This window comes from Betta splendens, chromosome 22, assembly GCF_900634795.4.
Source record: "Betta splendens chromosome 22, fBetSpl5.4, whole genome shotgun sequence".
NCBI classification, from domain to species: Eukaryota; Metazoa; Chordata; class Actinopteri; order Anabantiformes; family Osphronemidae; genus Betta; species Betta splendens.
Genome location: NC_040900.2, coordinates 6,897,588 through 6,918,991, shown reverse-complemented (window position 1 = coordinate 6,918,991; position 21,404 = coordinate 6,897,588). Strand labels below are relative to the sequence as shown.

At 43.0% G+C, this 21,404-nt stretch overlaps 4 protein-coding genes and 2 gene segments (V, D, J or C); 3 read left to right on the top strand and 3 right to left on the bottom strand.

The window, feature by feature from the left end:
* Nucleotides 1-21,404, bottom strand: part of LOC114848749 (immunoglobulin lambda-1 light chain-like) — a 72,611-nt gene that overhangs the window by 26,036 nt on the left and 25,171 nt on the right. The window lies entirely within an intron of this gene.
* The window catches only part of LOC114848981 (Ig kappa chain V-III region MOPC 63-like), a 26,785-nt gene continuing 5,393 nt past the window's right edge, over nucleotides 13-21,404 (bottom strand). Inside the window, 2 exon segments of the V gene segment in view lie at nucleotides 13-509; nucleotides 1,190-1,227. Coding sequence covers nucleotides 190-509; nucleotides 1,190-1,227 — 358 coding nt within the window.
* Nucleotides 9,181-21,404, top strand: part of LOC121201975 (Ig kappa chain V-III region MOPC 63-like) — a 26,968-nt gene continuing 14,744 nt past the window's right edge. Inside the window, 2 exon segments of the V gene segment in view lie at nucleotides 9,181-9,378; nucleotides 9,471-9,785. Of these exon segments, the coding sequence occupies nucleotides 9,327-9,378; nucleotides 9,471-9,785 (367 nt within the window).
* Nucleotides 10,177-12,764, top strand: LOC114848978 (tetraspanin-3-like). The gene is made up of 7 exons (XM_029139953.3): nucleotides 10,177-10,766; nucleotides 11,133-11,324; nucleotides 11,407-11,481; nucleotides 11,583-11,681; nucleotides 11,782-11,934; nucleotides 12,019-12,102; nucleotides 12,202-12,764. Exons 1-7 carry the CDS (start codon nucleotides 10,707-10,709, stop codon nucleotides 12,277-12,279), a joined length of 741 nt encoding a protein of 246 aa, XP_028995786.1. The 5' UTR covers nucleotides 10,177-10,706; the 3' UTR covers nucleotides 12,280-12,764.
* On the top strand, nucleotides 12,915-18,623 carry LOC114848976 (ELAV-like protein 1). Of its 6 annotated transcripts, none has more exons than XM_055505423.1 (7): nucleotides 12,915-13,071; nucleotides 14,350-14,410; nucleotides 15,328-15,519; nucleotides 15,975-16,078; nucleotides 16,560-16,713; nucleotides 16,885-17,110; nucleotides 17,256-18,623. In XM_055505423.1, the coding sequence occupies exons 2-7, from the start codon at nucleotides 14,374-14,376 to the stop codon at nucleotides 17,578-17,580; spliced, it is 1,038 nt and encodes a 345-aa protein (XP_055361398.1). In that variant the 5' UTR covers nucleotides 12,915-13,071; nucleotides 14,350-14,373; the 3' UTR covers nucleotides 17,581-18,623. The 6 variants fall into 6 exon arrangements, with proteins under 6 accessions (XP_055361398.1, XP_028995784.1, XP_028995782.1 ...); XM_029139951.3 differs by having other exon boundaries at nucleotides 12,916-13,071; nucleotides 14,350-14,409; nucleotides 15,339-15,519; XM_029139949.3 differs by having other exon boundaries at nucleotides 12,916-13,071; nucleotides 14,350-14,409; nucleotides 15,339-15,519; nucleotides 16,560-16,722.
* The window catches only part of LOC114848974 (excitatory amino acid transporter 5-like), a 4,820-nt gene continuing 3,501 nt past the window's right edge, over nucleotides 20,086-21,404 (bottom strand). The window contains exons 9-11 of the mRNA XM_029139941.3: nucleotides 21,220-21,354; nucleotides 20,997-21,141; nucleotides 20,086-20,897 (exon numbers count right to left, since the gene is read on the bottom strand). Coding sequence (XP_028995774.1) covers nucleotides 20,745-20,897; nucleotides 20,997-21,141; nucleotides 21,220-21,354 — 433 coding nt within the window. The 3' untranslated portion in view covers nucleotides 20,086-20,744. The remainder of the gene's footprint in view (nucleotides 20,898-20,996; nucleotides 21,142-21,219; nucleotides 21,355-21,404) is intronic.

The following is a 21,404-nucleotide window of genomic DNA, read 5'->3' as shown; positions in this document are numbered from 1 at the left end:
CAACACATCATCGTGTTTCATATGAGAGCAAACTTTATTGTCAAAGTCATGAATCATCAGGTCACTCATTAAGCAGACACACATTCATGGAGCTCCACACGTTTCTCACATGAAGCTTTCCTTTCACTCCATTAAACTCATGTCGCTCAGAGCAGCAGGTCTGTTCCTCTTCTCCCACACACAGCTCCTCTAGTCCTGACACTGGCTCTTGTGGAAGACCTGGACCTGACTGTGGTCGTGATGGAGGACCTTGCAGGTGTACAGGGTTCTCTTGTTCCACAGCTCCTGGCTCAGGGTCAGGGTGCTGCTGCTGCTGAAGCGTCCGTTCTTCTCCTCCTCTGAGCTGCTCTGGACGCCCTCTGTCACCTCGCTACCGTCCACCTCCCAGCTCACCACGGCTCCCTGAGGAGAGTAGCCGCTCAGCAGACAGGCCAGCGTGGCCGAGCCCCCAGAGAGCTGCTCAGAGGACGGAGGAAGCAGAGAGACGGAGGGTCTGACCACGGGACCAGCTGGAGGAGAGAGCAGAGACACACAAGGAGCAGGTTGAGGTCCAGTGTAGGACAGACAGCTGAGCAGCACACGCTTAGGACGCAGCACAGAGGTCAACAGTCACTCAGCCTTAGAGATAGGACGGAACGTGTTCATCATTTACAAATGATATCATCTGGACTTTATGCTAAATAACTATGAGAAGATGAGGAACGTTGAACGGACATTTTAACATCTGGTTGTTTCACTTCCTTTTCTTAATATTAGAATAAATAAAGTCAAAGTATCATTACATAAAAACGTTAATTTATTATAATTATATAGAATATTATTATATTCTAAATCAGTGTCAAATAATTTTGTGAAAGTGAGAAGATTTCATCGAAAATGACAAATAGAAGTGTTAATTATCTAACAAGAAATATGTTAACATTCTTTCCTTAAATTAATTTAAAATCAAAGATCATAAATAGCTTAATATAGAATGTCAAACATCCAATAAATGTTTTTTTTTCAATTTTAGCATGAATAGATCTAAAATGACTTTTTGTAAATGTTTTCCCAGAAGTCAACACAATGACAGCTCAATGAATAAAATATTGTTCACAGAAAACAATCTGTCTTAAAAATTTCAAGCTTTGAAAAATGCAATCATTGTAAAATGATTTTGTTGTATAAATTAGAAAATTCTGGTACTTACAGAAATCGATGAGTTTGGTTCCTCCACCAAACGTGAACCACAGTGATACAAAGTCATGAAGTGGTCGTACAAAAACCTCCTGCACTGTCAACAACACTCAGTTGTTGCTTCATTTGCTTCAATTTTACTTTATGTATCATCAGACTCATAAAACTCATGGAACCTGATAATTATTCTGAGTTAACATGTAATTTAAACAATATTAATGCAAATTAATAAACATGGATTATTTTAAACAACAGAAAAGCATGTTCCACAAACCACAGAGATAAAACTTTGATCCAATTGATGCAAATGAAAAAAACACAAGTTCAGCTTCAAAAATTTTTTTCCTCTGTTGCATTAAAATATTAAATGTGAGGAATCCAGCAGTTTGTCCTGATGCTGTTTCCCGCCTTGTGTTGCGTGTGTTGAGAGCAGACCAGTCATTTCCATAGAGGAGGCTTTGCATCATCAGCTGATCCTCCAGTGAACTCACAAGGTTTATAGTGGTGTGAGTTCAACACTGCAGGACTCACATGTGTCAGTCAACACAGCAGGAAGCACAAGCAGCATGACTCTCATCACCATCCTCATCTGGACGCTGCTCTGCTGCTGCTTTACAGGTTCACTCACTCAGCAAGGCTTCAAACATGATGTGCTGCTTTTTCTCTCCTTGATTTCTGCTGATAAATCAATGGTTGCTTTTTGTCTGCAGGATGCAGTGGTCAGGTGACGGTGACTCAGCCTCCAGTGGAGACGTTCACTGCAGGATCCACTGTGACGCTCACCTGCAAAACCAACCCAGCTGTTTCTAAGTGGAGTCGTGGTAATGAGGGGCTACACTGGTACCAACAGAAACCTGGTCAGAGCCCAAAGCTCCTGATCTATTTAGTGAATAATCTAGAGTCAGGGACTCCAGATCGGTTTAGTGGCAGTGGAAGCGGCTCTGACTTCACTTTGACCATCAGAGGAGCTCAGGCTGAAGATGCTGCAGTTTATTACTGTCAGAGTTTCCATACTGGGCCAGTGTTCACACAGTGATTTAGCGCCGTACAAAAACCTCCTCAGTCAGAGACACTGAGCTGTTACAGCAGGAACCAACTGCAGCTGCTGAAGAGGAACAAACTCTGACACAGACACTGAACTCAGACCTTAAACTAACCTCAACAAACACCAACTTGTAGTCATTGTGCCATTTAAAAACACAAACAGGAATATTATCTTTAATTGTACCACAAATTTGTGTTTCTAGTTAAATTTACAATGTTTTCAATGAAAACCTAAAACATTAGTGTAATAATCACCTAAAAACAAATAGCATAAGAACTGAGTGCCTTTGACCTCTGACCTTTGTCCTTCATAATGTGCTTGATTTGCTGCTAGAGGCTGGTGTAGCAATCCACGTCTGGACCTAGGTAACTTAACACAACGTGTGAGCTTCACTCCCTTCCACAGAGACAAAGCTGCGATTCACGAGAAGATAAGAATACACACAGTTCCTGTCTATTCCACAGGACACTGTTTGCTCGCACGACAGAACTGTGAGTTTAACATAAACAACACACATATGGTTAAGTGCACATCAAAAGACCATGGATACTTTTAGGTGACACAACCTAAATCTCACCAGGGTCCTCCTCTGCCTTATCACTAACCAGACCAAGACCTGTCTCATAATTTCTCTACCAAGACTCACTCCATGGACTCTCCCACTCGTCCAGGAGATCTGGATCGTAAACCAGGAATGTGAAGCAATAAAAAGGAAAACTCTTCATTTGGACACAAGTTCTGGTTCAGATGTAGCAGAACCTTCAACTGTCAAGAAACAGATGCCATTGTATTCTGTGGACAAAATGTTTTTATTTGATATTGGATTGGTTTCTGTGTGATGTTTAATGCCTGATCTACAGATTTGCCAGGAAATTCCTAAAGTTACAAAGAGACTTCAACTTATTACCACGCTTTCCTTTGTGTGAAGGCACAAAGTTGAACTACAGATACTCACCTTCTATACTTCTTTTAATCTGTGCAACATACACATGGATTATTTCCACCAGCTACAACTCAGTATCCTCATTATTGTATCACATTTTTAAGTGTTACAATTGTTTAATAAGTAATGTCCAGATTAGGTCATTTATAATTTGATTTTGCTTGCATTTATTATTCGTGTATGTTTTAGTGTTTACTGGGTGTTGCATAAGACAAGACCAGTCATCATGAATAACATTTCATTTGTTACAGCGTTTTAAGGGACCACATATAAGACCTTAATATTCTATGCATTTAATATTGCTGTTTAACCATTCTGACTTCTCTGCTCATTTGAGTGTCAAAGTGATCATTACATGTTTATGTGTTATGGTGTGATGGAACTTTGAGCTTGATGAAAAGAGGAAAGCTTAGTTATTCCAGATTTAGGAGCAGTCCAAACCAAATAGTTTGATTCCTGATCTGAAGAGGTGGAACTCTTCACCACTGGTTGAAGTCATTTCTCCGCCCTGCAGTGACCACTGCCCCAGAGGTATTTAAACCAGTGACACCCTAGGCGAATCGGATTTCCCTCTATCTTCAAACTTCTTTCACCTTCTCTTTTTGCGTCGCATTTCATTTCTTTAATTTTCCTTTGTTCTTAAATTTTGTAAACCAAAGTAAACTTAGAAACACGAACGAACAACGATTTTTGTAACGTTAGAAAGTCATCAAGAAACTCAGCGAAACTGAAACTATCACAACCAGTCATTAATTGACTCTCTAATTTTGATCGAACTAATTAAATTAGATTCCAGCCTTTTTTTGGGCCAGTTTAAACAGCGCTGACGCTTTGAAACACCTTGAAAGTCCAGCCTGGCCGACTGTTACTCTGCTGAACCCGAGCCGTCATCATCACCGGGCGACGATTCCTGGCCCAGAGGCCGTGGCACCTGGACCAGAGAGGGCACGCCTGCTCAACCAACCGGTAACGAGAGACGCTGCACAGCGGCTACAGCTCCAAACTAAGGCAAGACGAACATCTCTAATCCTCTGAGAAGTCTGGCGTTTCTCAAAGCTCTAAAACTGAACATTCCAAATTCATTAGTTATCCTTAGATTTGAATTAGTTAGACGTCAGGACGTCAGAACCCAGACACCGTCGTGTGGTTGGAAGGGGCCATCCTGGTCACGCTTCTGTCTGATGTGAGGCATGTCCTGGGCTGAGATGATGTAGGTCTCATCCCGTACTGATACTGGGCTGCACACACCCCGCCAATTAGGTGGAAGATAAAAGTACAGTGATGAACCACACAGCCAATGAACATCTGGAATGGGAAGTGCACCTGCACGTCCTGGTGCTAATTCTGAATGTTTATAACAGGATCTTATCTGAGTGATATTTGAGCTACGTATTTTAGCTGCTTTTGTGTTTTTAATTGGACACCATCACAATACTTGGTCTTATCTGACCTCCTTTGATGGGACATGACAAAACGGTGACACACATGAGGTGGATGCGTGAAAGTACAAACTCCCTCTCAAAACCCTGTGCTGCTCAGATGGTTCTGGCTGTTGTACATTCTGAGGGCTGCTCGTACCTACAGTAGCTGGTCAGGGAGCCACTGCTGAAGCTACCATGCAGAATACTGTCTTGCCATTTGATCTATTGTTACAGATACTGGTCACAGTCAGGGTCAAAGATCATGGGACAAGGGGATACACTTCTGTGGAGGGAAAGTCCCCACATTCACCTTTCCATTACCTAGGTAGCAATGGAACAGTTTAAAATGTGCTGGGACACGAACACCCGCCAATGATCATTAAAAGTTTTGAAATTCCTGGTAGGACCTACATCCTTGTATTATGTTTGTTTCCTTTCACCGGTGTGTAGTTAGCATACTGTACCTCCACCACATGTTGGTAGCAAATGGATGTGGAGGATCAGGATGCTCCATCCATCCACATTCAAGGTCCCTTAGGGCTCGGGCGGTTTTGTTGGTCGCTGTAGAAGCTGGCAGTTCTAGAGCAGGCAGTATGACTATATACCACAGGAGGAAATACATCATAAGAGAAGCCCCACCCAGACCTGCTAGCCAATGGCACCATGGACAGATTTCCTGCCTTCTTTCATAAAGGAGACCAACCTCCATTTTACAAAGTAAACCCCTGGACTTCGAACACATATAACAGATATAAGCGCAATAATTGCTTTTATTGTACAATGGCAAAAGATATAGATGATGGTTGTGTGGGTGTGTTCTTTTTCCTTCAATCAGGTTTGCCAACTCAATCCACCTCAGGTGTTGGTGTTATCGCCTGTGAGCATATGTGCGATGTTACAAGTTTACCTGCAACCCCAGGTTTCAGTTCTATTCATTTGACACAAGTCGGAGTCTTTTAGGGTCGTGATCAGCTGACAACAGAGACACTTGGGATTTGTTATCACCGTTTCCCAATGTGGCCTGAGTCACTGTCACTCCTGTGATGTGGTGATGCAAAGAGTCTACACGTCGTCCATCGTGGCGACTCCAGGCTGCTCGTGTATGTGTTTCCTCATCAACGTGTGTATAGTTTAAAGTGTGATTCACCGATGCAGCTTCAGGCGGCGCTTGGCTCACACCTCAGCTGGACGCTCAACGCTGCCTCTCGTTTACAAGAGTGTCACTGCTGGTTGATCTGGTCGTCTATTGGCTCCAGAACCTTCCTGCTCGTTGTTCCACCTTCAGGGCCGTGTGGGTGGTCAGCAGCACCTGGAATGGGCCTCGCCGCTCCTGGAGTTCCAGTGGTTCCTGCGATGTTCCTTCACGATCACCCAGTCTCTGGTTGGAGGCTGTGGAGGGGTCCCTCCGCCTGCTTAGGGAGGGCTGCCTTTACCTGCGGAGTGATTTGAGAGAGAACAGAGGATACGTTTTTACAGTACTGTAACATGGCATCTTCACATATGACTGTGGGTGGCAACACTCTGGTTTCGGTCCCATCATAGGAGGTTGGCAAAACAAGATCTCATATGGCTAAGATTTGTTCTCGCGCTCCTCCTCATCCTCATATATGAGAGCACAATGGGAAGAGCCTGGGTCCATTTAAGGCCAGTCTCTGAGCAGCATTAGGCAGTTTGTTTTTATAGAGTGCCATTCTTGCGTTCCACTGCTCTTCCACTCTGAGGACGATAAGAACAATGCTTCCTAATGTCAATGTTCAGGAATTTTCCTACTTCCTCTAAAGCCTGATTTGCAACATGTGAGCCATTGTCACTACTGATTTTAGCAGGTTTTTCCCATCTGGGCATTTTTTCTGTCTAAAGCTCCTAGGTGACTGCATGGCTGTTAGCATGTTTAGCTGGAAATGCCTCCACCCATTTTGACCACATATCGCCTGTTACCAAACAGTACTTTTTACCTTCTGCTGGTGTTGGCTGGTGTTGCCATCCGGGCCTAGCCAAATATCATCTTCCTTTGTGGCACCTGCTCGTACCCAAACCGTGCGTTCCTGAGGAGTTGCAAAAGTTTTCATGTCCAGCAAGAAGGAATGTGATGGAGCAGGCGACACAGGAGATGAATCACACAGGCACATTTGATCAGGCGGCAAAAACTAATCCGTGACTTTTACTCTACCACCATCATGTGGTTAAACTTTTAATGTATAGTCTTGTCTGTATGTTTGTGTGACTGTGCAAACATGCTGATGATAAACTGTTGTGCTGTGTTCAGGCTCTGTATTTAATCGCCACCAACGGGACTCCTGAGCTCCAGAGTCCAGAGAAGCTGTCTCCCGTCTTCAGGTCCTTCTTGTCCCGTTGTCTGGAAATGGACGTGGAGAAACAAGAATCGGGCCGAGAACTGCTGCAGGTATAGCGAGACTCTAATCTACTTCTCTTTGGGCTTTTCCCATCTGGGGTCCCCACAGCGAATCATCCTTCTCCATCCATCTCTATCCTGGACATCTTCTCCACTCTCACCATCCAACCTCATGTCCTCTGTCAGCACATCCATCTCCTCCATGGTCGTCCTCTTGCCTGGCAGCTCCATCTCCAACATTCTTCCACCAATACTGTATATTCACCATCCCTTCTCTGCACATGTCCAAACCATCTCAGTTTGGCCTCTCTGACTTTGTTGCTAACGCAGCAACGTGAGCCGTCCCTCTGATGAGCTGGTTCCTGATTCTGTCCAACCTCCTCCTAAGGAGAACCTCAGCATCTTCATCTCTGCTGCCTCCATCTCTGCCTCTTGTCTCCTCCTCACTGCTGCTGTCTCTAACCCATAGAGCAGAGCTGCTCTCACCACTGCTAACGCTTTCATTCACCCGCTCCAACCCAGAGCCAGACTCTAATATTACCTGAATGTGTCCATATATTTCTCAGAGTCATTAATACCTGACTCTACGTTGGCAGCGGTTGATGGTGTATTTCTGTGTGTCTGTAGCATCCGTTCCTGAAGCTGGCCAAACCTCTGTCCAGCCTCACTCCCCTCATCCTCGCTGCTAAAGAGGCCATGAAGAGCAACCGCTGAATCTCTGTCTCTAAGGTCACCATTGCAGCGCGTTAGAGTTGAACGACTCCACACTCCACACAGCACGCCTCTACTGACGCCATATTTATTTTGTCACAGTAACAGACGACCATGTCTGTTCTATTTGTGGCCTCTTCTGTACAGACATCAGCTAATCATGACACGGCACATTTGATCTGTTGTCTGTGGTTGCTATGGTAACACGTGAACCAGGGGCCTAGTTGGCCTAGTTTCACCAATATTCTCCAGCGATGGGTGGACAGGTCTAGATCTTCTGTCGTTCACGTTTTCTATGTTTTCTATCAAACTCTCTGCAAACACTCTTTCAGAAAACTCAGGCGTTGAACCAAAGATCCACATTTCTCTCAGCGGGATGTTTTGTCTTAATATTCTCTGTGTGTATGTTCTGCAGTAGATGCCTGACTGTTGGTGTGTTGGTGCTAGTACAACACAAATACTGTGTGAAATAGTCCATGTGTTAAACTGGAGGAAGTCGTTTTTGTATATTGTGTATTGGTAATGTCTTATAGCTTATGAGATGGTACTAAGCAGGTTGACACAGATGCTGAGCAGGCTGGACTCCACCCTGAGGCTCTGGACCAGAACACATTCCAGTCAGAGTGTGTGTGTGAGATGAGAGGTTTGAAATGTGTTGTTGTTCATCATGAAACCAACAAATTCTGGCATTGAAACACATCCACATAAATTATTATTAAAGGTGGCCTTAAATAAACAAGTGTGGATGATGGATTTACTTTGTTGTTTTTGCCACAAGGGGGCAGTATAAAGCCTTGTTACTACTGTGACCTCTGATGTGATACAGGAACGGAGCAGAGCTGGGCCAGCAGGGGCCTCCATGCTGCTGATTAGTGGAGTCTAGAAAGAACGGAATCAACATTTGCATAAGATTCAACATTTTGTGAGCTTTTTCTACTTTTCTACCAGAACAGGCGTGAGTTTGCCTTTTTAGAATGTGTTGATTTAGAAAACATGAACCTCCTCACAGCTCATTTTCACTGCACTCTTTACTTTGAAGACATTGCAAATTTTTTATGGTATTTCTCGCCATGGTGACGTGAGTTAGAGCTTTGCTTCAAACAACCTGCTGCAGGTGCAGAAGGTCGACGACTAGATTGTGATGAGGAAGAACGGTCCAGTGAACACAACCCTGATATAAATAAAACAGAAACATCCCTTCAGGCAGTTTCTACCATGCAGCTTTACTTGGTCTCCAGGGTTTGACTGAAAAGAAGGTGTGACTCATTTACTTAAAGCAGTTAAAACCTTTGTCATCTGTCTCTTTCACTTCCTTTTCGTTACATATAAAATAAATAAATAAATGGTGAACAAACTGCTGTGTTCAACTACTGTGGCAAAAAAGAAGCACAGTCGAAAAATAGTTATTTTATGAAAAATGTCTGTGCTGCAAATAAGAGTCTGTGAAGAAAACTATAAACAAAAAAAGACTCTTCTAAATGCCATTAATCCAGCAGTTTGTCCTGCTGCTGTTTCCCGCCTTGTGTTGCGTGTGTTGAGAGCAGACCAGTCATTTCCATAGAGGAGGCTTTGCATCATCAGCTGATCCTCCAGTGAACTCACAAGGTTTATAGTGGTGTGAGTTCAACACTGCAGGACTCACATGTGTCAGTCAACACAGCAGGAAGCACAAGCAGCATGACTCTCATCACCATCCTCATCTGGACGCTGCTCTGCTGCTGCTTTACAGGTTCACTCACTCAGCAAGGCTTCAAACATCATGTGCTGCTTTTTCTCTCCTTGATTTCTGCTGATAAATCAATGGTTGCTTTTTGTCTGCAGGATGCAGTGGTCAGGTGACGGTGACTCAGCCTCCAGTGGAGACGTTCACTGCAGGATCCACTGTGACGCTCACCTGTAAAACCAACCCAGCTGTTTATAGGTGGAGTGATGGTGATGAGGGTATGTTCTGGTACCAACAGAAACCTGGACAGAGCCCAAAGCTCCTGATCTATTTTGTAAAAAAGCTGCATTCAGGGACACCAGGTCGGTTTAGTGGCAGTGGAAGCGGCTCTGACTTCACTTTGACCATCAGAGGAGTTCAGGCTGAAGATGCTGCAGTTTATTACTGTCAGAGTCTTCATAGTGGTGGAGTGTTCACACAGTGATTTAGCGCCGTACAAAAACCTCCTCAGTCAGAGACACTGAGCTGTTACAGCAGAAACCAACTGCAGCTGCTGAAGAGGAACAAACTCTGACACAGACACTGAACTCAAAGCTGAAACCAACCTTGACAAACACAAACTGCACCACAAAACTTTCAGCTGTTTGCAATGAAGACCTCAAACATTAGTGCAAATCATCTAATAATCAAGAGCAAACATCCTAAGAACTAAGTGACCTCTGGCCTTTGTCTTTCATAATGTGCTTGACATTTGCGGCTAGAGGTCTGATTCTGAGACATCAATTACAGGGTTTGATGTTTTTAGTGCTTAATTACTGTAACATCAAATTGTTCTTGTTTATTTAGATTGTGCTGAAACAACTATACTGCAAATGGAGTTAATTAAAAAAACATATATTTTTTTCAGCTCCCTTGCCACAAATTCACAGTTTTTACTCGTGAGCTTGTTGTTTTCTAATTTAAACTCACAAGAGGGCGGTGTTAATCTAATTCTTAATTCCAAAACCATCACCGTCACCGTCGCACAAACGCATCCAACAACGCGAGGAAAAGTTTTTCTTTTCGGTAAAACTAATTGCAGTCGTCGATAAACAGTGCACGTCCTGCACAGGCTTCCAGACATACAACGAACACATGCGGTCACGGTCACCTGCTCCGCAGAAAAACACCTTTGTTTAATGAGTTTATTGCGCCGCATTGTTGCTTCAAAGAAGTTTCCGCGTTCTTTTGCGGATCCGGTGATCGCGGACGAAGACTGGTCTACGGCGCCGCAACGGCGCGCGCCGCTCCAAACCTTCCGCGGGCACGTCGCACTTTACTTGATTAAACGCCGTAATTGATCCGCGTCGACGTTTACGCACGTCCACGGCGCGTGACCCGCCTTCAGCCCGAAAATGTGCGAGGGACGAAAAGGTCTGAAAACAGCGCTTCAGCTGGTGTGTCAGCTTCTCTGGGTAGGTCAGGAGCCGGTGATTGCGTTTGTGAAGATACCACTTATACAGTATGGAATTATTTGCACCGTCTGTTTTAAATGTGTGAATTCGGAGTCTTTTATGTTCGGTCATGTGCATTTATCACTGTCACCTGACACCACGCCACGTTTTGTAAATAGAGGAAGTGAAGAACAGGACACAAAGTCAAATGTTGCTTGTGTTTTGCTTGTATTTATTATTTATTCGTGCAGCCTATTATTGAATCATATGATGGAAATCAATACTGTGTTAATACAACAGTTATGTATGTTTAGTATTCAGTTTGAGGAATGAATGTGTTTATAGTCGGCTCATACGGGTCCAGCTGACGGTGGTTTTGTGTGCCAGGTGCTGGGCATACTGGTGGGCCTGAGCGGGGTCTACCTGCTCATGACGTACAAACACAGCAGGTTATTCTTCTCTGATTCCTACATCACTCTGTCGTGTAGTCTTGCACTTGCCAGCGCTGCGTTGCTGTTGGTGAGTGGGAGCTTTGGCTCCTGCCTGAGCTTCAAGGATTCCACCTTCATGCAGGGACTGGTGAGGAGCGTGTTTGTGTGAATGTAGGTCTCTGTCTGTTTATCTGTGTTTAGACTGGACCTGATAATACTTTATTTTGTAGTTTGTTTACCTTCTATTCATGGTCTTCTGTCTGGAAAGTACATCTTCTGCGTTGGCCTATTACCGTACCACAGAGGTATAAAGTTGCAATAAGAATTATTATACTGTTACCTCACTGATTATTCCAGTATTTTGACTGTGTGTACACGTTCTTGGGGCCTCTATTGTTGTGTGTAGCTGGACGCAGAGATGGCTCCCCTCCCTGGAGTCTTTCTGAATTACACTGGCAGCAGCCAGGACCCAAACTCTCGAGCTGTGGATTCCGCACAAGAGAAGGTGAGTTCAACTACTTCAACATATGCAGCGTTCATTGCATGGTCGCCTCGATGGCCCAAAATTGATGCGACTGTGTCTCCATTCTTTGTGTTTGTCCTAGTTTCAGTGCTGCGGAGTCCATGGCTACAGAGACTGGCTAGAAACCACGTGGTTTAAGGATGCCGGAGGCCTGCAGGTGCCTCTCAGCTGCTGCAACACTACTTTCCCCTCCTGCAATGGCACCGTGCACCAGCCATGGCAGCTCTACACAGAGGTAGATGCATTCTCTGAAACAAACTGCCCTGACGTCTCATAGATGGTTCTCGGCATGTGTTTTTTATTTGCGTCTCTCTCTCAGGGTTGTCAGAAGAAGCTGGAGATGTCTGTACATTTTGCTCTGATGTTAATCATTTGGGGACTTCCACTGGTTCTTCTGGTGGAGGTACTGCCTGAATGATATAATATATTACAGGCTTCACACATTGTATAAACAGGTCATTAACTGAACCTCTCTTCTCCTTTCTTTTATTTTATTACACAGGTTACTTTGGTTCTTATTGTGATACAGCTGATGAGGAATCCATCCTATATTCACTATCGAACCCTGACCGTAAAATAAACATGCTGTAATCAAAGGGACAACACTCTACTTTGCACTAGATACTTTTAACACAATGAATACTTTAATAAATTACAAAAAACTGTGTATTACTTGTACCTAGTACACCATTTAGTCTGCAGTATGATTCTCATGGGAGACAGCTGATGGTGCTACCTCATTTGTCTCAAAGTATTTGGACCTGATTCATAACTATAACCTTAAACAGATCATTGTAATATTGTGGTTTGTTGTGGGTCTTTACATTGAGCTGTTCTTTTCTTGGTGTCACATTAGCACTTTTGTTTGTATTAAAGTGGGAAGAAATGATTTCTGAAAGCTCAACAAACTCCCATACTCGAGCTGTACACATGATCGCACTGCTTTCGACTTATAAACATATTCACCGTCATCTGAATGTTTTGAATACTGCTGTAGATTGTGGAGTCACTATGAACGCCCAGTTGCAAAATAAAGCACAAGACACATGAAAATGTTTTTTTTTTTCCTGATGATTAAATCGCACTAAATAAAGATATAAGTGATATTTATTATCTCCACTCAGATGTGGGGAATCATCTGAACTTGCATTTTGAGTCGATTTTAGTGTTCACCAGCATCGCGTGTGTCGACCACGCTGTCGCCTCTGCGGGGGGGCGTGGCTGGGTGGACGCGAGTGGGTGTGGTGGACCTCATCACGTCGCCCCTTCCTCGGGTTTTCCACAGCGCGAGCTCGACTTGGAGGGACGTAGAAGTCGCTTAGGGGGAAATAGAGGAACGAAGCAGGGATAGCAACTACACCCTAGCACGCTGGTAAGTCCTGGGGTTGGGACGAAGGCGTGCTTAAGCGTCTGAGTCACATAATTTGACGTCACGGGGTTTCTAAGCGAGTGCCATGCTGCTTTTTGCGGTCCGGGGAGCCACAGTTAGCCGGCGGTGGCTAACGTTAGCATCCGGGGCCTTTAGCAGGCCGCTGGGGTTTGGGCGCGAGGACAGAAATGCGTCGATCCGGCGCTCTTCAAAATAAGGCCACGGTGCTTTGTTTCAACTAGCTAGCGAACAGGACCCTGCAGAATAACGTTCTCTGTTTATGTAGTGCAAGTCTTTTCGCTTATTTGAATGTGGTGGAGCAAAAAAACAAATACACCCCGGTGCGTATAAAATCTCGCTGTATGTGCTGATCTTGCAGCATCTTGCATATGCTAACACGCTAATGCTACCTAGCTAGCTAGGCCTCTGCACGTTTCACATTAGCTGTATGAGAACCATATTATTATTATTATTAACTGGTGTTTGTTGGGACACAAGTGGTTTCGTTACAGTCTTAAAGTCAAACATTATTGCTAGCATTGAGCGAGAGCATTGTCGACTGGACAACCTGCGTATCATCTTTTATCAATCGGCCTTTTTGTTTCCTCAGCTGGAGAAATGGATTAACTGATGTTGTATGAATCATAACCCTTAAGTTCTATGTGCACCAGCTATTGTTTTTACCACACTGTTTCTTTACTTTTTAAAATACTGCATCAGTAAATCCAAAGTCAGATTAACCTTCGTACTTCATATTAACCGGACACGGTACAAAAGTACAACCACAGGAGCTTCATCCACTAGAAGTGAAAAGGGGGCTTATTACTTAAAAGTATAGACACGCATCAGAAGTAGAGAGAAGTACTGAACCATCAAAGCACGTTTACTTGTCAATCTGCATCTTCTGCAGGTTATGCAATAGATAACAAAATGCAATCCTTGGTGATTTCTAAAAAAATTAGGCAAGAGTAATTATTAATAATACACCCCTCTTATTTTATCCTGGCCATGGTTTGCACAGCACTAAACTCCTTCATCTGCAAGTGAAAGTGATGTGACTAGGCAACAACAGAAATCAACAGCACCATTTAACTGGAAAAGCCATTTAAGCCTTTTGGCTTGGGAACTAGCTGGAACATTTACATGTACGTCTACTTTGTAAATGATCGAAAAGGCACTCCAGCCGTTTGTCAGCCGACTGATTGTGTTCAAATGACATTATTATGCACAGTTTTTTTTATGTTAATGAAGTTACTGGATTTTTGCCTTGTACCCAAACAGCCTTAGGAGCAGTGAAGTGTCTTCATGGCAGTTCGTCGAGGACACATTAAGTACTTGAAAGTGAGTAAGAGTTCTCTGCTTTCCAGTCCAATAGCACTGTTCTGTGATTGATCAAGCTAATTCTATTAGTATGATTAAATGTGTTGAGGTGGCCAACAAAGATTTCCTTCTTTTTATATGGTAGCAGTTATGTTTAATGTGAATGAAACAGATCTACAGACTGACTGGAAAAGGTCACTTCACACTAAAGAGTAGCCAGAGCCTTGTTATTTGGCTAGGCTAAATATAATTTAAAAATAAGTGAGATTGCATTGAAACAAGGAGTAACAAAAACCTGTCCATGCCAGTTTCCACAAGTCAGGCCCATGTTTACTGGGTTGATACAGGACTCTCATTCATTCTCTCCGGCAGTGTATTGTACCCACCAGAATACACAATCGCAGCCCTTCTTTTGCCTGAATGGATCTCTGTCAGATTGACCACTGGACTGGTTCCCATTTCATGGCTGATCCAACTTCAGCCACCAGCAAATGTTTCCAGCAGCTGGACAGATAAAATGCAGAAAACATTTATAGATTACTTTGAAGTCAGACACAGCTCTTATTGGCAGCTGTTTGCATTGTTAAATAAACCCATCTCAAATGTTTTAATTTAACAGCCTTCAGTTCAGATGGCTTGCACAGGCCTGATTTGATATAGTGTTTGATGTAATTCGTGAATCTTTAGGTCCCTGACAGTGATGCAGTGAAGGTGGCAGAGTAGAGGTCAGCACATTAATAGCAGTTGTCTACTGGCAGCAGTTAAATCTGCTTTGCTGTAGTGTCTGTTCTTTTGCCTGTTTGGGAAAAACAGAACCGTTAAATCATGTGAGTCTAACACATGAAGACATGAAGTTTTTAAAAGTGAGTTAAACATTATTATCTGCAGCCTTGAATCTTCTCTGTGCTTACCTTACTTTGTGTTCTTTGTCACACCTGGCTGACCTGCAGGAGGTGTATGAGATGTCAAACGGATATGAAGACCACATGGGAGGGGACGAGGGGAAGGACGCCAAGACCAACCTGATAGTGAACTACCTGCCTCAGAGCATGACGCAGGACGAGCTGCGGAGCCTCTTCTGCAGCATCGGGGAGGTGGAGTCTGCCAAGCTGATCCGTGACAAAGTAGCAGGTATGACACGCTCCAAAGCAGCTGTGCCAAACAAGAACACCACAAATGTTTGTTTTAAATGGCAGAGGGTAATTCAGGAAAAATGAAAGCTGTGGCAGCAACCTCTGAATAAGAGAGGTGGTTCAGTTTAGTGAAAAATCCAAAGGTTTGGAGAAATTTTGAAAAAAGTCCTTTGTATTTATTGGAAGAGTGTGACCCGAAGCTTTGTTTTCCGGCCCCAAAGATTTTACATTGTAATTTGTTTTTATTAAGAGAATTTAAATTATTTAGCTTTGCACCAGACGTGTTTTATTTAATCCAACCCTGTTCAGCTATAGACTGTTTGTTTGTTTGCTTAGACTAGCATGCAATGTTCAGATTTGGTTTTGTTTTTAAATATTTATTTGTTTGCAACTTTTTTTGAACTATACAACGTTTTTTTGTTTTATTTTGTTGTTTTCCTTTTTTTTCTCTAGGCCACAGTTTAGGGTACGGATTTGTTAACTATCTTAACCCTAGTGATGCAGACAGAGCTATCAGTACACTGAATGGACTAAGGCTACAGTCCAAAACTATCAAGGTAACGTGCCGTAAGGTGTTCTACAATTCTCAAACCAAAGATGTCATGTCATATAAGTCTCCTGTGGCTCCTGTGCTGTCTGCTAACTAGTTAGTACATGTCAGCCTGAAGAAGCCATACTGCTTTACAGCTCAATTACTGCCTTATCTGATGTGTGTTGAGGTTTACTTTAATATTAATTTATTTTACACATTCTTCATATCAAATTTATTGATGATTATATGACTTAGAGGCCAAAGTTACTGCTCAAGTTTGTTCTGAAAATTTTGACTCCACTCATTTTGGTCAGACTGAAGATTTGAAATGATAGTTGGCTTATCAGCGCATTGTATCTTCTTAATATAGTTTAAAAATGCTAAACACAACCTTTAACATGAGCAAGTTGATTGCATTTGATCTCAGTCTACTTATTTTGTTTTACTGTCCTGTATTTTGTTGCTTTGCTTTTGAACGAGTTTTAATCTGATTATCTGCTCTGCAGGTCTCGTATGCTCGGCCCAGCTCTGACACAATAAAAGATGCCAACCTGTATATCAGTGGCTTGCCCAAGTCCATGACCCAGAAGGATGTGGAGGACATGTTTTCACACTATGGTCGCATCATTAATTCCCGGGTACTTGTTGATCAGGGTACAGGTACGACAGGTGAATGACTTCCTTGCTTTTTAAATATTTACTTTAACTAGGCTGCCCTTTATTTAGAAAAAAAAAAAATCTGCAGCCGGGGAGCTGCTGGATGAATCCAGAAATGCAGGTCGGCTGCTTGTTTTTAAAATAGGCAGTCACCAGCTTCTCTTATCTTCCCAGGCGTGTCGCGTGGGGTGGCTTTTATCCGGTTTGACAAACGTGCCGAGGCAGAGGATGCGGTCAAAAGCCTGAATGGCCAAACGCCACCGGGAACCTCTGAGCCAATCACTGTGAAGTTCGCTGCCAACCCAAACCAGGCAAAGAACACTCAACTGATCTCTCAGCTCTACCACAACCAGTCCAGGCGTTTTGGTGGGCCCCTGCACCACCAGGCTCAGCGGTTCAGGTGAGTAGTGTTTACATACATTAATGCAGGACTTGTTGTAAAATGTTGGTCTTTCTCTTGCATTGTCCTGTAGTAACAGGCCTTTCCTGTGGCTTCCGTTGTGATGGGCAAAAGCACAAGTGCTCTAACAGCAACTCTTTTTCAGGTTCTCCCCGATGGGTGTTGATCACATGAGTGGCATGGGAGGAGTCAGTGTCCCTGGGAACTCCACCTCAGGTTGGTGCATCTTTATCTACAACCTGGGCCAGGATGCTGACGAGAGCATCCTGTGGCAAATGTTTGGCCCCTTCGGCGCCGTCACCAATGTCAAGGTGATCCGAGACTTCAACACCAACAAGTGCAAGGGCTTCGGCTTCGTTACCATGACGAATTACGAGGAGGCGGCCATGGCCATCGCCAGTCTGAATGGATACAGGCTTGGAGACAGGATGCTACAAGTGTCCTTTAAGACCAGCAAGGGCCACAAGTAGAGAGAGGTGGACAATTAGGCGTAGAGGATCGAGTAGAGTGACCTGCGTCAGGCTTTATTAGCAGAGAGCAGAAGTATGTTTTTGCAAAGTCTGGCACATCGTTTTTGATTTTTAACATGTTCAGAGTTATGCGAGACATTCACTGTACTCACTGTATGACTGTCTAGGCCTTTTGTTTTTTCTCTCCCATCTTAATACTCCTCCTTGCGGCTCAGTGACACTCGATAGTTTTAATTACTAGAGGGAACAGACACCTCCAAAATAACATTTGAGAGTGACCTACAAAACTACAATACTGTTTGTGATGCATGTATAACTGTGGGGACTAGATAAGGATACAGGCTGAATCCAGTGTGTAAAGAAGCCCAGAAAATTGCTCTGTCCTGGATTTTCTTTGTAAGTAGAAATAGATGCCTTAAATTTATCATCCAGTGAACACAGACATACAGCTCCACTCACTCTCTTGAGAGAAAAGCACTTTTAACCAGTTTTAGGTTACTATGGACATCTTTTTCTATGTTAATCTATTACGTTTTCTCACTTTCTGACCAGGTTAACAGTTTTAAACACAACAGGCTCTGTAGGGAAAATCCCTGTGTGAAGTGTCTTTATTATTAGAAGTTGTATTTCAGGAGGGTCCTGTTGAAAATGACCCATGGATGATGAGTAGGGAATTGAGATGGACCAAAGGCGCAGCGAGAGATTGGATCCTGAAACAGTTGTTTTTGAGCAGGTTCAAAAAGAATTTACAGTTTTTGAATATTGTTTGCAGAGGTACTAAGAGTATATATATATATATACATAATATTATAAGCTGCATCATTCAGGCTTAGTTTGCCAATGTTTAGTTATTTTTCTTTTCCTTTTCTAGGCATAGATGTGTATTTGTTACAAACTTGTTTTAGCAACTGCTTATCTCAAGTTTGTGAAGAAATAATGGCCTTTTGTTATTGATTTCAGTTTAAATTTGCTTTCTTTTATTTCTTTTGTTTTGGTTGTTTCACTTTGAGCATAAACCATTAAATTTTCTTTTGTTTTGCTGACGTTTTGTTTGGTTTGTTTCTTTTTTTAATTACTTTTTTCCTATTTGATTTGGACTTTTAGCATAAAGGCAGCACTGATAAAGGCTCCCCAGTTCAGCAAAACTGTTTTTATAATGCTTGATTCCACTCAGACAGGCTTTGGTTTTTGAAAGATTATCAACACATGGACCAATGCCAGTTGAGTTAGGGTCATAAACTGAATACAGACACTTGTTCAATAGACACATATGAGATGGATGAAGTTAAATCACAAACACACTATTTGGAATGTTTGGCTTTTTAGAAGTTGAGTTGATTTTCAGGAATGTTAATACCTGGCTCTGTAAATATCCTTTATGGAAAGTGGAATTGGACAAAATTTCATATGATTATTTATATTATTTAGCTTTCTTTTACTTTCTTGTAAAACATTACTTGTGTCTGAAATAGTTCCCTCCAGGGTCAAAGTGACTCACAGGCAGAACATTATTGATTATACTGTAATAATGTAGTTTAATCAGAAAGTGAACAGATACCACTCCATGGTATTTAAAAGTAGCAAATAATGTTTGCTTATAATAAGAATGGACTTACAGTCCAGCTCGTGAACCTGACACTCCATTTTTTGCCTATTTAATCTGCCTTTCCCCCTCTTAATGTATACCAGAAGCTTCAGAGTTTGGTCTTAATTGTGATTTTTGATTTCACATATGCCAATTTTGTCAGAATTCTTTTGTGCAATATTTCATGACCTGCTCAGAGCAGGTGATAGAAATGTCTTGTCATTTTGATAATTTCTTTTTCTACTGATGTTATGTCACTGCTTTTTAGCAGTCTTGTTGGCGTTGCATGAAAGATGCAAGTGAATTTGTTTAGTGGCAGCCAGAATAAACTGCTTTCTGCCTTAATTTATATGTGGAACAGTGTATTTTACATCCGAGGAGGTGCAGATATTTATTTGACAGTTATGCGGTCATACTTGAGTTATTGGAGTGTTTTTACTGGATTATTGCTTTTTGTTTTCACAGTTTTGAGCAGACACTAAGTTGAAGTCCATAAAATGTCTTCTAACATTGGATCATTTAAATAAAAACATGGTGACTTTTCAGAATTGAAACAATAAACGTGTCTTCAAAAGCTTTTTTTTTTTATAGCAAAATGTTTAAACTAGCTGCACTGTGCTTTCTTTTGCTACCTAAGTTAGCATTAATGGAGGGAGGAGGACTATTTCCCTTGTGGCATAATGATGCCACTGACAACAGAAGTAGAGAAATCCTAGACGACAAAGTACAATTCGAAAATAATTCTGTTAAATGACCCAGCTGTCAGCCGATCAGGTAGTAAGTACCTTATGAGACCAGATGGGGGAGACGTGTAAACGCTGCAGCTGAGGATCCACAGCATGTGTTTATGCAGGAAAATACCTTGCTTTTATACAGTTGTAGCCCTGGTTCCCATCAATAAATAAGAAGGACTTATTCAACTCTTTCAAATGTTTTTATTAAAAAAAATGGACACAAAGTACACGTATAAAAACACTTGAATTTCTAACTTCTAAGAATATTGTACAATTTTAACAGTTCCTTTATAAGAACCTGTCTACAAACATGGCTTACCAACTAAATAAAATTTCTTCTTTATCATATTACATTTACTTTCAAGTCTTCAAGTCAAGGTCTCAGCATTATGGTCATGTTAAGGCAACTTAAACCCCTCACTGATCCTAAATCTGTGATCAAACTCCAGGACTGTGGTTATTGTTTATTTGCATTGACCGGTTAACACTAAACTCCATCTAATGTTTGTCGTTCTAACACCTGATCACGGTTACATATTCTTTTAGAAAATGAAGTGGTTTAGGTAACGCGTGAAACTCAAGCTTTTGCTCACTTCTGTTCAAGTAACAGCTGATTGGAGACTTACAGGATTCATCAAGTATTAAAGGTCTCTGTTTGACATGGCACAGGCAAAATCCATGCAAGCTGCCAAACCCTGGTGCCGCGACATACTCAGGCTCACTTTGATGCAAACATGGCTGGATTTCAAGCACGCGTGGATTTTTGGGTCCTCAGATCACAGTCCCTTTGGTGGTGAGCTGAGCTGTAGAAGGCAGTGTCCCTCGCTGGCCGTCCTGTACGCGCCTCAGACTTGGCAGAGGTTGTAGCAGGCCGGAGGTATAGGTCGCTCCAGCACATTGTCCCCGTCCACCTCAAATACGTAATCGCAGCGGTGTGCGATGAGAGGGGCGTCGGACAGCGCCACGCTTTGGTTACCAAAGGAGATGACAGTGTCCCTCTGTGGGAGAGAGGCCAAAGGTCCAGTTAGTACTAGGTAGTAGAAGTACTTCATCGACTCACTGGGTGAATGCGGCCGTGGAAGCGTTCGCCTCCTTACCCGGCCGCTCCCGTTGTTCGCCGCCGCCGTGGCCACCGCCGCCGCGGCAGCAGCTGCTTTCTCGAAGTCCTTCTTGCATATGTGAGCCATGATCCCGGCTGCCAGGGCGTCGCCGAGAACGTTGATCATGGTCCGGAAGCGGTCGCTGGGGAGGAGACAGAACAACGGTTAGCGCACGCCCCCTCGAATGGTGTCCAGTTTAGAGTTCGTCAGTGGGACTCACAGAACCCAGTCGATGGCCACAATTAGCGAGATGTCAGCCGGCGGCAACCCCACAGAGGTCAGGACGATCACCATGGTAACCAGGCCTGCCTGCGGAATCCCAGCCGCCCCGATGCTGGCTGCCGTTGCTGTTATGCTGTTGACATGAGAGTGAAGACGTCAGAGGTGTGAAAGGCAATCGTTCCA